This window comes from Oreochromis niloticus, linkage group LG4 (assembly GCF_001858045.2).
Source record: "Oreochromis niloticus isolate F11D_XX linkage group LG4, O_niloticus_UMD_NMBU, whole genome shotgun sequence".
Lineage (NCBI taxonomy): Eukaryota > Metazoa > Chordata > Actinopteri > Cichliformes > Cichlidae > Oreochromis > Oreochromis niloticus.
Window position 1 is genome coordinate 33710288 of NC_031969.2, and position 13771 is coordinate 33724058.

Below are 13771 nucleotides of genomic sequence, written 5' to 3' on the forward strand. Positions count from 1 at the left end.
AACAAGCCGAGTGAGATTCAGGCGAGAAGATGAACCGTAGCACCGAGGAAATGACACAAAGCAGGATAAAGGCTCCACATGACAACAGGATCACAACACACAACCCGATTGAATTCAGACTCACTGGGTATTGCCTCATGTCTTCAGGGCCATCGGGGTTAATAACACTCAATCTGCATAATACACAACAATCCAACAATATCTCTAAGGCAGAGATCGGCACAGACGAGCGGGCCGGTTAACATTTTCAATTACCTGAATCATTATCATCGATAATTAACAGCATCGTTGGCCATGAGAATGAATGAAGAAGAGAGGAGAAAAAGTAGAACAGGGTGAGGTAGTTTATTATACAGTGTGACCAGGTTTCTGATTAAAGGCACGTCTGTCCGAGGGCGGCTGGACGTGGCCCCGATGATAGAATATTTAACTGCTCTTATAGCGGAAATCCTTCGTCCTGCAGGGGAGACGTTCAGAGGACAGACCTGCTGGAAGAAGCTAAATTAATCCTGCCCTGCTCTTCTTTCTCTCCGAGGTTTCCAACATTAAATCTACTTAAAATAAACTACATGACATACACGAGACTGCAGATGTATAAAATATGGATGCAGAGCTTTTCACAGGTTCTCATTCCTTCCACCAGAATTAAGATGATGAGAAGCAGCCAGGTGCTAATAATCAAACACACCTGATTGGCTGATCATCATCAGTGTGAGCGTTCAGCAGCGTTAACAGCGACACAGTGCTGCGGTGGGACCTTCAGAGGCCGCTCGGGTTCATATTGTACCGTCGTTACTTTGCAGTATGAAGAATACAGAATTAAAACAACTTAAAAAGCCTGCCACAAACTGAGTGTTCAGACCAGTCTGCAGGAGTCGTGTGCATACACGGAGCTCATTATTAGAAACTTTATGTTTAATATCCACGTCCACAAAAGGAGCAGCACATATGTGACAGGAAGTGAGGAAAAGCAGAGGATGTTTACTTCAAGTTTTGGATTTTCAAAGTTTTCTTTGGATCAAAGTCCAGGAAACAGACGAGAAAGTAAAGAAGGAAGCAAAAGCTCTTTAATTACCCCATGTTCACCCTCTGCTGTCTCAGCAAACAGCTTCTTTCTGCACACATTTCTAAATTTCATCATCATAAAACCCCTGCAGCTCTCAACCCTGAATGCTTTTTAGAAAAGATATTGTTGTTGCAGCTTTTGCAGCGCAAAATTATTTGTGTAGCTCTGAAGGAAAAGACATAAAATCACACAAAATCACAACAGTCCCCTCAAGGTGCTTCACAATGTAAGGTAAAGACCTTAGAGTAATACACCCAAAACCCAACAATCATATGACCCCCTATGAGCAAGCACTTGGTGACAGTGGGATGAAAAAAACTCCCTTTCAACAGGAAGAAACCTGCGACCGGGTGGGGCGGCCATCTGCTGCGACCGGGTGGGGGGAGGAAGACCGGACAGAGACGTGCTGTGGAAGAGTCAGAGATGAATAATAACTAAAGATTAAATGCAGAGAGGTGAATAAACACATAGCACAGGAGTTAAGCAAAAAGCGTGTCAGCTCTCTGAGGACGGCTTCAAGAAAAGGGGTGGGGCTAAAAGGGAGTGTGATTCATGTTTTTCTTGTGGGTGTGGCCACTCACTTCATGGCACAGCCAAAGTCTGTGCTTCCTGTCTACTTTATAATTATTCATACGCACGCTATTGCTCATTGGGTCAACGCTGACCAGCGCTGCTGAATCCACCTCACCCCAGCAGATGGCCCCGCCCCTCCCTGAGCCTGGTTCTGCCGGAGGTTTCTTCCTGTTTAGAGGGAGTTTTTCCTTCCCACTGTTGCCAAGGATCTTCCTCATAGTTGGATCATGTGAGTGTCGGGGTTTTCTGGATTATTGTGATTACTGTAGGACGACCTTACAATATAAAGCACATTGAAGCGACAGCTGTTCTGATTTGCTGCTATATAAATAAAATTTGGAAGTCATTAGTATTAGTTAGTTAGTACATTTAAAGTTTTTTTCCCTACCTTTTGTGCAGTTGTAATAATAATTCAACTGCCCTACCTGCCCAGACTCCCCAACGCTCTCCACCTAATCCTCCATCCTGCTCACCTCCTCAAACCTCTGCCAGCTTCCAGTCTCCAGAGCATCATCTCCATCTACCCACAGAGTTCAGTCGTTTCATTCAGTGTACTCATTACCGCCTCTTAAAAGGAAACTGTTCCATCTGGGCTCTTAAAAACAAGAACCAAGAACATCAGCAGCGGGAGCAGCTGTGGTACCCGTCCTCGTTTTACCCTTGAAGTGGACTGCAGGGTTTCCTGTTATGTTGCACTTGAGACCAGAGGTGGAGATGGAGAAGGAGAGAGGTGTGCATGAAACATGAGAAATAATCACAGGGTTTCCTTGTCCATTTTGGCATGCGTGGACGGAGAGAGAAAGACTGAGTGTGTGGGTGGATGAGATGCAGAGAGAAGAAGAAGAGGAGGAGGAGGAGGAGGAGGAAGGATGGAGAGTGGCACATTCTCTCTCTCTCTCTCTCTCTTTTTAACAAGGGGTTGCTCTACCCCAGGGACACCTATCTGTGTGACCACAGGAGCGAGGAAGAGGAGGAACAAAGGGCCGAGGAGGTGGTGGGACGAGAGGGATCGGGGGGAGGAGGAGGCCACATGTTTTCCACCCTTTCCTGCAAGGGAGGAGGAAAAAATGCTATGTGTGATTGTATATGTGTGCTGGATGCACAAATGTATCATTAGGCATCATTAACCACAAATTATACAGAGAGAGAAAGACAGATGCTGCTGTTGGCACATTTTTCTGCTCCCTGCAATCTGCAGCCCTGGGAAGGAAAAAGAAGGGGAGAAAGAGGGGAGGGAGGGAGGGAGGGAGGGGGAGTTAATCTAATACATGTGTAGTGTGATTAAAGGAAGAGCTTCATCACCGGTGACATTTCAGATGGATGTGAAGCCCGGCGAAAGGATATTAAACACACTTAAATATCGCACTGAAAACAGAGGCAGTGAGGAGGGGGTGGGGTGGGGGGCAGAAAGAGTTAAAAGTCCGAATCTATGAGAAGGAGATCTCTCTCTCTCTCCTCCCTCCTACCTCTCTCGACCGCTCGGCTGCTCGCTCCTCTCTCACCACCTGTTAGTGCGGACCCCTCATGCACTGACATCCACTTGTTTGTGCAGGAATCTCCTCCACTCACCATCAAAGGTACGGACATTTACTCTCGTTATTCTGCCTTCATGCTGCTGCGCGTCTTCTTCTTCTTTTATTTTTCTTTTTGGGGGGGGGGGATTATTCACTTCTCAGAAGCTTTTATTCCCGTTCCAGTCTCTGCCTCCTCTACAGTATCCCTCCTCTCGTCTCTCAACAAATTTCTGTGTTTCTGCAAGTGGTGCAAAGTACATTTACTCTGATGCAGCGAGGTTTACGTGACGCGCTCTGCTGTTTTATTGCACTTTAATGCTTTAATTACAGTTTGGAGGTATTTAGTAGCCATGTTTCATTTTTGAGTTTGAGAAAAAAATAAAACACTAACCACAGATGGTCTGTTTATTGATTATGTAGCTAAAAATTCACATTTTTAAATCTGATTTAAATGTTGTTATCAAGTTATTTTGGTGATGTGTGATCTATGGAGGACTGAAAATGCAACAATATTATTAATATTGAGACATAAAAAAATAAAAGAGAGGATAGAAGGAAATAATGTTGAAATATATGCGCACACAAGTCAATTAATAAAATGTGAAATCATTCATAGTTTGGCTTCCTCACAGAAATGACCTCTCATTCAGTTCCCTCAGTATACAACTGTACGTATGAATTTAATTATGTCTGTAATAATTTACATTATTTGTTAATAAGGGCTCGTACATTATTGACATTCTCTTTCGATACACGAGTACGGGACACGGTGTGAAGAGAGGGAGAGCAAAAATATGAACAAAAAGTGAAAACATACTAAAGCAAGTGATTAGTGATAAGTTACTTATTTTTTTACTTATTTGGCTGGTTTGGACCTCCATACAAGACGAATCAGCTGTTTAAATTGTCTTAAGGTTTACAGTTTTCATTATTAGGGGCGTGGCCTCTTTGACTGACAGGTGGATGGTGACACAGGCGGCTGTAGCTGCTAGCTGTGTGCTAGCTTCACCTGAGCTGGACCTCTGGACCGTGTTTGTGCTGTTGGAGCCTTTTGGAGCCTCTTTAATGATCTGACCAATAATATGGCTGCCGTGAGGTCACTATAGCAACAGACCGTGCAACAAGGCTGAGCTCCAGGTTTGATTAAATTCTGGGATTTTATTTGGATGTTAATCTGAATAAAGCCCAGAGACCAAACTGTGCCATCGCTGTGGTTCCATTTAAGTTTTGTCTGTTGTTTGGATTTAAGGCGAAAATGTTCTTTTTGTGCAGTTAGTACTTCATGCATGTGTTGCATGCTGTGAATTATGATGATTTAAAACATTTATCTCAATAGCTGTGGTGGAAAAGTCGTCGTGAAATAAAGACAGAACAGAAGTAAGCACACATGATGACTCTGGAATTGATTCTGTGGGATAAAAACTGTATCCGGCTCATGTTCGACGTCTCCACATGTTGCCTGAAGAACATCTGTTCTTTCTGCAGAACTTTATTCCTTTGACCTCAGTGTTCATTGACAAGACTTGGACAGCAGTACTGCAAAAGCACCAACCAGGAGCTGCAGCACAAAAGTGGCATCAGCACCTTGGTATAAATATGATGGACTCATATTTAATCCTGTCCACGCTGATACTTTCAGCTGCTGGACTTTTGAAAGTCTTTGAATGTTGTCTGTCATCAGCATTCTCAAAGAATGCTTGAAGTCGTCTTTGTCCAAACACGCGGCTCTTTACTCTGAAGTCTTACATATTTACAAAGAATAGAAACCTGTGCAAGTTGTTGGCGTGTTTGCAGGTTTCAGCAGGTCAGGTTCAGGTAAAGTCTGCTTCAAGCTTCTGATCCAGTGAAGAGACGAACGTGATGAGACCAAACCTGAACAGGAAACCAGGAGAATCAGATTTCCTTTCTCTTCCTGTCTCGAAGTTAGAGCGGAGCTCGTCTGTTGTTATTCTGCGATGGTTAAAATGACGTTAAGTGGAGAACTGGCACCACCCACTATTCAAAGAATGGATGAAAGTATGACGGAGGCCCTGTCACTTTTTTTATTCAAATTACATGTTATATTATTTTAATAGCGAGCACCATGACAAAATAATGTGAGTTTACAGGCTTAAAGAGCAGAGCGAATGCTGGATGATGGGGATAAATAAGGAATGAGGACTGACAGGTTGGAGACATCCTGATTGGCTCTGGTGAGGTCACGGCTGTTCTGGAGCAAGGGCAGAAGAGGGATGGGTGAGAGGTGGTTAAAGTAGGAGGGTGACCTGATGACGTGAGTTCTGGGTGGGCAGGTGGTTAAAGGAGTCGTTAAGGTGGTCCTGCTCCTCGACCTCAGGTTTCAGAAAAAGGAAAAATCGACTGTAACATCAGCCATGTGACCTCTGCAGGGTTAAGGTTGGTTTTTGTTTCAGCCAAACTGATGTGTCACTAAATGATGTGTCCTTTAAACATTTGAGTCAGGCTCAGTTAATCCCAACATTAATCTTCCACTGACCTGGACACAAACATGAGTTTATTTTTTATTCCGAGGTTATTGAGGAGCACTGAAAGCAACACGTTGGTAGATTTAACCTCTTAACTTCCAAACAGGTTTACCCTTAGCTTCAGGTTCATATCCACCCAGTTATTTATTTTAATCCATTTGGCACCAAGCGGGAAATCTTAAACAGAAGTGAGACCAAAGAAGAAGAAAGAGATCTGATATGAACGTGTTTAGCATGAGGCTAAAATGCAACTTTAACCTTCCACCTTTAGTTTTCTGCTGACCCGATGGAAGTTCAGTGCATTAAACAAACCGCAGTTAATAAGTTGGGGCTAGAGTTCCTTCTACAAATAATCACTAATGCTGCCACAAAAAGATATAAAATAAGCACAAAATACGATTTTATGCCTAAAAGATAAAAACAGCAGTATAGTGTACTGGGTGAGTGTGCTCACCACATTAATGGCATTTAGAATAAAGAACTCTCGTGGATGGTTCTCCTTGTCGGGGCTGATCTATAGAGCGACGCGTGCGGTCATTAATGATTCACGGGACCTTCCTGTATACAGCTGTGCTGTAAAGGTCATCCAATGGCTTTGTTCTACAGGGAATATCCAACAGCAGGTCAAACGGTACCTTCATGCTTCACCGTGTTTCTGTCGTACGTTCCAGCCAGATTTCTTTATTCAGTTGTTCTGCTGCACAAACTGCCCCTCAGCAGGCTTCTGGATGTTAGCCAATCAGAGGAAAGTAGGCTTTTAGCGAAGGAGGTTCTTAAAAAGACAGGACTGAGCCGCACCTCACGAGTGACTGCTGCTGATCTGCTGTGGCGCCATTTGTTCCCAAACAAAACAGGCCAATTAAAATCAGCAGTTAAAACATCAGAGGAAGCTGCACCACCCTCCAACAGATGGGTGGATGCTACCAAGTCAGCAACGGTCCCAAATCTAATACTCGGCCCAGCCAGCTAATTTCATCTTAATTACTTTAAGAGGACAAAGATAAGTCTGATATTTATTAATGTCACAGACCTCGAACATGATGAAAACAAACTGGAAGCTTCTGCAGCGTCACACAGATGAAGTGACTGTGCTGCACATTAAATACACATGAAGTAAGTGAGTGATAGATTCGAGCTGTTAAAGTATCCTCCTTTATCGAAGTTCAAATGACCCAAATTAATGTTTCATTCAGTTTGACTCAAAATGAGCGACCGAGCCTGAAAATAAAGCAGTCACAAAAAAACCCTCAAGTGTGTGTTTTAGGGAGGTTTTATAGTCCAGATCTGTAATATCGGCACATATAACATGGGTCTGATCTCTGGATCTGTTGTTGAGGAAATGCTCTCCATTCCTGTTTGATTTCCTACTTGGAAAGTTGGAGCAAGCCAACCAACCCAAGTTAATGTTCCACGATGGCGGCAGTGAACATGCTGCAACACTATTGATGCATGCAAAGTTCTACCTCATTAAAAAGCAAAACAAATCCTGCCTTTTTCTCACTTTTCCGACTTTCCTACTGGAACGCTGTTGCAAGAAGTTGCGCGCTCACAGTCGTGCACACCTGCACACCGACCGCCTGGCCTTGCTTTTAATTAAGTTCAGTACAGTTTTTTTATATAGCAACAAATCACAGCAGCAGTTATAATGTGAACACAGAGAGACCAAAGCAGTTGGTGACAGTGGGAAGGAAAAACTTCCGTTTAACAGGAAGAAACATCCGTCAGAACCAGGCTCTGGGAGGGGCTGTGTGAGGAAGACAGGGCCGATGACACACAAGCTTCAGTGTGATGATGATGTGTTTGTTTCTGAGGTGTGCGAGCGAGCTCTCGTGTGTCCGTTGAACTCATTAAAATAATTACAACCTCTCTGCTGACTCCAACCAAACAACCACAACCAAAAAAAAACAAATGTCCAAATCTGTGCGCTTGGATCACACTGCCTCCTGCTTCTGACTGAAAATTGGTTGGTCTCTTCAGGGACCGGCACTCAGACTGAGCTAATTCTGCCGAGCCACAGCGTGTCGCTTTGTGATGGATGCTACGCTAACGTGTTGTTGCTCCCCCTCCTTCCTCCTTTTTCTGTGCCAAAGCAGCTTCCTCACATCAGCCAGTAACATCAGGTCTGGGTATTGATTTGCATGCAGCTGGTTATGAATTATAATGTGGTATTTTCTGTGACTGGAGGATTTTTAAATCCCAGAGAGGAACAGAGATTTTTTTTGGCAGAACAACTGAATTATATTAGGTTTCCTCGTCTCCCCTCTCTGCACCACACGAGCTGATGCTCAGTTTAGGAAGAGAGGAAGCTGTGAGACAGAGACAGAGTAATAATGAAAACCCTGCAATAATAATCAAATAATGATGAGTAATTAATGAAGTTATGGAGGAGCAGCTGTGTTTGTGCTTATTCCAAATTTCAGATTTTTTGTCCCTACAGTGACTGAACACTGTCTCACAGGCTGACCTCACAGAGCAGCTTTGCATGAGTCACAGTTCAAAGTAATCCTCATGTCTCTGTGCAGCTCATCACTTCATCCTGTCTGAAACAAGCTGTGTTTTAGCCCCACCCCCTTTGAGCCACCTTCTTTAGTTATTGGCCGGCTCACAGCAGGTATTCCCCACAGAGTCTGATGCTAATAAGAAAGCCTTTGCACCATTAGGGGCGTGGCCTCCTTGGCGAAGGGGTGTATTGTGAAAACAACTGATGGGTGACATCATCATTAACCGAAAACTCCAGTCCATGATTGAATTAACGCTGAACTTAATTATTGTCGTGCAGTTGGGTTTGAAACTGCCAGGAGCTGAAAAGTGACAGAATCGGTCCAATCATAGCGACGTGTGCGGCTGCAGCTCCCCTCACACCTGTCACTCAGTCATCAGGTGAGCGTATATAAGGTGACAGGACTCTCTGACCACCGAGTCGCCTCTGCACAGCGAGGCTGAGACTGTTAATGCGGAGAGGAACATGAAACGGTGACAGGGCGGGCAAAAACAGGCGGGGAGGGAGAGTGTCTGCAGACTCCAGGGTGGGAACGAGACCGGCACGAGTGAGTGGGAGGGAGAGGCGTTTTGTGTGTCTTCATTAAGATCCTCCCCTGTGCTGAAGTCTCACCAGTAATCCCGCTGTGACTGCATATCCAACACTGGACGGGCACCAGGTTTCACTTTCATGTGGGAGAATGTTTTGGCTGATAAACACCACCTCCCCCTGAATTAAACATGACGCCGGCGGCCCCGAGCGCCACAGACACTCGGGAAGCAAACACACGCGACAGAGTGGGAAGGGCCGGAAAATCAAAACAGGAAGATTTAAACCCAGGAGACGGCGTCTCAGATGTGTGACTTCTAATTTATAATTACATCCTCATTACATTTTGAAATTTTACACGATGCCTGGAGATCTCCTCAGTGGGACAAAGTGATTAGTGCACATTCAAGAACAGTCTAATAAATTTGACTTCTCATTAAATTAAGTTCAAATTAAATTCAGTAAAGTTAAAATGTTGGCAGCTGCAGCCTCAGCAGCAAAGCTCAAAGCTCACTGTTCTTCCCTGGAAAATTACGTGAATGAAGATAAGATAAAGTCAAAGGAGTTTGCAAAGAAAAGCGTCTGGACTTCTTTAAGTTGCTTGAAGACGTTTCACTTCTCATCCGAGAAGCTTCTTCAGTTCTAAGGTCAAATGGCCGAGAGTCCCAGATTTAAACCCAGTGGGAGTATCCCCCCAAGGAGGGACAAAGGACCCCCTGGTGATCCTCTAATCACATGCGCCAAGGTGTGAAAGTGGGTGTGGGACCTAATCAGCCAGGGTTTCGGGTGAGCTCATTGTGAAACCTGGCCCCACCCTATCATGTGATTTCCTGAGGTCAGATGGCCCAGGATGTGAGTGGGCGTTAAGGCGTCTGGGGAGGGAACTCAAAACTGGATTATAGATGGCAGACAGTTGGTGTCGTAAACCACCGCCTCTGTTCAAAGATGGTCGCTCACAGTGGACATAGATGGCCTCTTTCACTCCTCTTTCAAACCATCTGTCCTCTCTGTCCAAAATGTGAACATTGGCATCCTCGAAAGAGTGACCTTTGTCCTTTAGATGCAGATGGACTGCTGAGTCTTGTCCTGTGGAGGTGGCTCTTCTATGTTGTGCCATGCGCTTGTGAAGTGGCTGTTTGGTCTCTCCAATGTAGAGGTCTGGGCATTCCTCGCGGCACTACAGCATACACCACGTTGTTCAGTCTGTGTTTTGGAGTTTTGTCTTTCGGGTGAACCAGTTTGTGTCTGAGTGTGTTGCTGGGTCTGAAGTACACTGGGATGTCGTGGTTGGAGAAAACTCTCCTGAGTTTCTCTGATACACCGGCTACATAGGGGATGACAACGTTGTTGCGTCTGTCCTTCTTATCCTCCCTCGCTGGTGTCTGATCTTCTTTTCTGTGCCTCTTTGCTGACTTTATGAACGCCCAGTTCGGATAACCACATGTTTTCAGTACTTCCTTTACATGTGTGTGTTCCTTCTTTTTCCCTTCAGGCTTAGAGGGAACAAGTTCTGCCCGGTGGTGTAGGGTCCTAATTACTCCAAGTTTGTGTTCCAGAGGGTGATGGGAGTCAAAAAGGAGGTACTGGTCCGTGTGTGTGGGCTTCCGGTAAACTTCAATGTTGAGGTTGCCATTCTCTTCAATGTGCACCGCGCAGTCCAGGAAAGGCAAACAGTTATCCTTCGTGCCTTCCCTGGTGAACTTGATGTTTTTATCCACAGCGTTAATGTGCGCAGTGAAGGATTCCACTTCTTGTGTCTTGATTTTGACCCAGGTGTCATCTACATATCTATACCAGTGGCTGGGTACTCTCCCTTTAAAAGAGCCAAGAGCCTTCCTTTCCACTTCCTCCATGTAAAGGTTGGCTACAATAGGTGACACGGGGGAGCCCATGGCACAGCCATGTTTTTGTCTGTAGAAGCCTTCGTTGTATTTGAAGTATGTTGTGGTGAGGCAGAGGTCTAACAGTGTGCAAATCTGATCGGGTGTGAAGTTGGTCCTGTCTTCCAAGGAGCTGTCTTCTTGTAGTCGTTTTCTGACAGTCTCCACTGCCTCCGTGGTGGGTATGCAAGTGAAGAGAGAGACTACATCAAAGGACACCATGGTTTCATCTGGATCCAGGGTAAGTTTCTGGACCTTGTCGGTGAAGTCGGTGGAGTTCTTGATGTGGTGTGGGGTGTTCCCCACTAGAGGTGCAAGGATGGTAGCAAGGTGTTTCGCAATGTTATAAGTGGCTGAGTTTATGCTACTGACTATGGGTCTGAGTGGGACCCCTTCCTTGTGGATCTTAGGAAGTCCATAAATGCAGGGTATGGCATCCCCTGGATAAAGGCGGTGATATTTGAGGCGGTCAATGATTTTGTCCTTTTCAAGGTCTTGAAGGCAAGCTATAACTTTCTTTTTGTAGCTGCTTGTTGACCACGGTGCACCTTCCCTTATCCCTTATGGATAAGGGAAGGTGCACCGTGGTCCTAAACACAACGGATTACCACACAAAGATCACTACTCTCCTCAGTGACAACAACACCTACGAAGCTTTAAAACGAGACCCCACAAGCAGCTACAAAAAGAAAGTTATAGCTTGCCTTCAAGACCTTGAAAAGGACAAAATCATTGACCGCCTCAAATATCACCGCCTTTATCCAGGGGATGCCATACCCTGCATTTATGGACTTCCTAAGATCCACAAGGAAGGGGTCCCACTCAGACCCATAGTCAGTAGCATAAACTCAGCCACTTATAACATTGCGAAACACCTTGCTACCATCCTGGCACCTCTCGTGGGGAACACCCCACACCACATCAAGAACTCCACCGACTTCACCGACAAGGTCCAGAAACTTACCCTGGATCCAGATGAAACCATGGTGTCCTTTGATGTAGTCTCTCTCTTCACTTGCATACCCACCACGGAGGCAGTGGAGACTGTCAGAAAACGACTACAAGAAGACAGCTCCTTGGAAGACAGGACCAACTTCACACCCGATCAGATTTGCACACTGTTAGACCTCTGCCTTACCACAACATACTTCAAATACAACGAAGGCTTCTACAGACAAAAACATGGCTGTGCCATGGGCTCCCCTGTGTCACCTATTGTAGCCAACCTTTACATGGAGGAAGTGGAAAGGAAGGCTCTTGGCTCTTTTAAAGGGAGAGTACCCAGCCACTGGTACAGATATGTAGACGACACCTGGGTCAAAATCAAGACACAAGAAGTGGAATCCTTCACTGCGCACATTAACGCCGTGGATAAAAACATCAAGTTCACCAGGGAAGACACTAAGGACAACTGTTTGCCTTTCCTGGACTGTGCCGTGCACATTGAAGAGAATGGCAACCTCAACATTGAAGTTTACCGGAAGCCCACACACACGGACCAGTACCTCCTCTTTGACTCCCATCACCCTCTGGAACACAAACTTGGAGTAATTAGGACCCTACACCACCGGGCAGAACTTGTTCCCTCTAAGCCTGAAGGGAAAAAGAAGGAACACACACATGTAAAGGAAGCACTGAAAACATGTGGTTATCCTAACTGGGCGTTCATAAAGTCAGCAAAGAGGCACAGAAAAGAAGATCAGACACCAGCGAGGGAGGATAAGAAAGACAGACGCAACAACGTTGTCATCCCCTATGTAGCCGGTGTATCAGAGAAACTCAGGAGAGTTTTCTCCAAGCACGAAATCCCAGTGTACTTCAGACCCAGCAACACACTCAGACACAAACTGGTTCACCCGAAAGACAAAACTCCAAAACACAGACTGAACAACGTGGTGTATGCTGTACAGTGCAGTGAGGAATGCACAGACCTCTACATTGGAGAGACCAAACAGCCACTTCACAAGCGCATGGCACAACATAGAAGAGCCACCTCCACAGGACAAGACTCAGCAGTCCATCTGCATCTTAAGGATAAAGGTCACTCTTTCGAGGATGCCAATGTTCACATATTGGACAGAGAGGACAGATGGTTTGAAAGAGGAGTGAAAGAGGCCATCTATGTCCACTGTGAGCGACCATCTTTGAACAGAGGCGGTGGTTTACGACACCAACTGTCTGCCATCTATAATCCAGTTTTGAGTTCCCTCCCCAGACGCCTTAACGCCCACTCACATCCTGGGCCATCTGACCTCAGGAAATCACATGATAGGGTGGGGCCAGGTTTCACAATGAGCTCACCCGAAACCCTGGCTGATTAGGTCCCACACCCGCTTTCACACCTTGGCGCATGTGATTAGAGGATCACCAGGGGGTCCTTTGTCCCTCCTTGGGGGATACTCCCACTGGGTTTAAATCTGGGACTCTCGGCCATTTGACCTTAGAACTGAAGAAGCTTCTCGGATGAGAAGTGAAACGTCTTCAAGCAACTTAAAGAAGTCCAGACGCTTTTCTTTGCAAACTCCTTTGACTACGATGACCTGGATGACTGAGAACCTTCACAGACAAGATAAGATAAACCTTTATTAGTCCCACAAGTGGGAAATTTGCTTGGTCACGGCAGAAAGTGGACAGTACTAAGTTAAGAGCAGCAAAAATTAAGAAAAACAACAGAATAGAATAAATTAAATAGAATAAAATAGTTGATTTAGAATTTAGATTTTATCTAGAAAACCAAACGATCCTCCATGAATCAAATACCCTCCCAATGCCCCCCTTAGTTTTCCCCGTTAATAAAGCGCTATAGCCCAAACATTAGCATCTAAGGCTGACAAATAAAGCCACAACACCTGCAGTTCCCCTGATGTCCAGCAGAGGCAGCAGTATGTCAGTCCCCATAGACCCCCATGTTAAATCCTTACAGCAGAAATAAACATGTTTACAGCCTGATACACAAACTGTCTGGTCTCTGTGGATCATGTCCCCTTCATAACACCTGTTTTTATATCTAACCTTTTTAAATTGTATTAAGGATTAAAGTTTGCATTATTAGGGGTGTGGCCTCTGTGACTGACAGGTGGATGGAGACACGGGTGTAGCTGTCTGCTAGCTTCACCTGAACTGCGCCTCTGGACCGTGTTTGTGCTGTTGGAGTCTAACCATTGGGTTGATTATGACCATCTTTCATATACAGGTGTTTTGGTTGTTAGGTGTAGCTAACGTGTAAA

At 45.2% G+C, this 13771-nt stretch overlaps 1 protein-coding gene across 1 annotated transcript in view; it reads left to right on the forward strand.

The window, feature by feature from the left end:
• The first annotated feature begins 2920 nt into the window (after positions 1–2920).
• Positions 2921–13771, forward strand: part of doc2a (double C2-like domains, alpha) — a 67981-nt gene continuing 57130 nt past the window's right edge. Inside the window, 1 exon segment of the mRNA XM_003442450.5 lies at positions 2921–3216. Coding sequence (XP_003442498.3) covers positions 3069–3216 — 148 coding nt within the window. The 5' untranslated portion in view covers positions 2921–3068.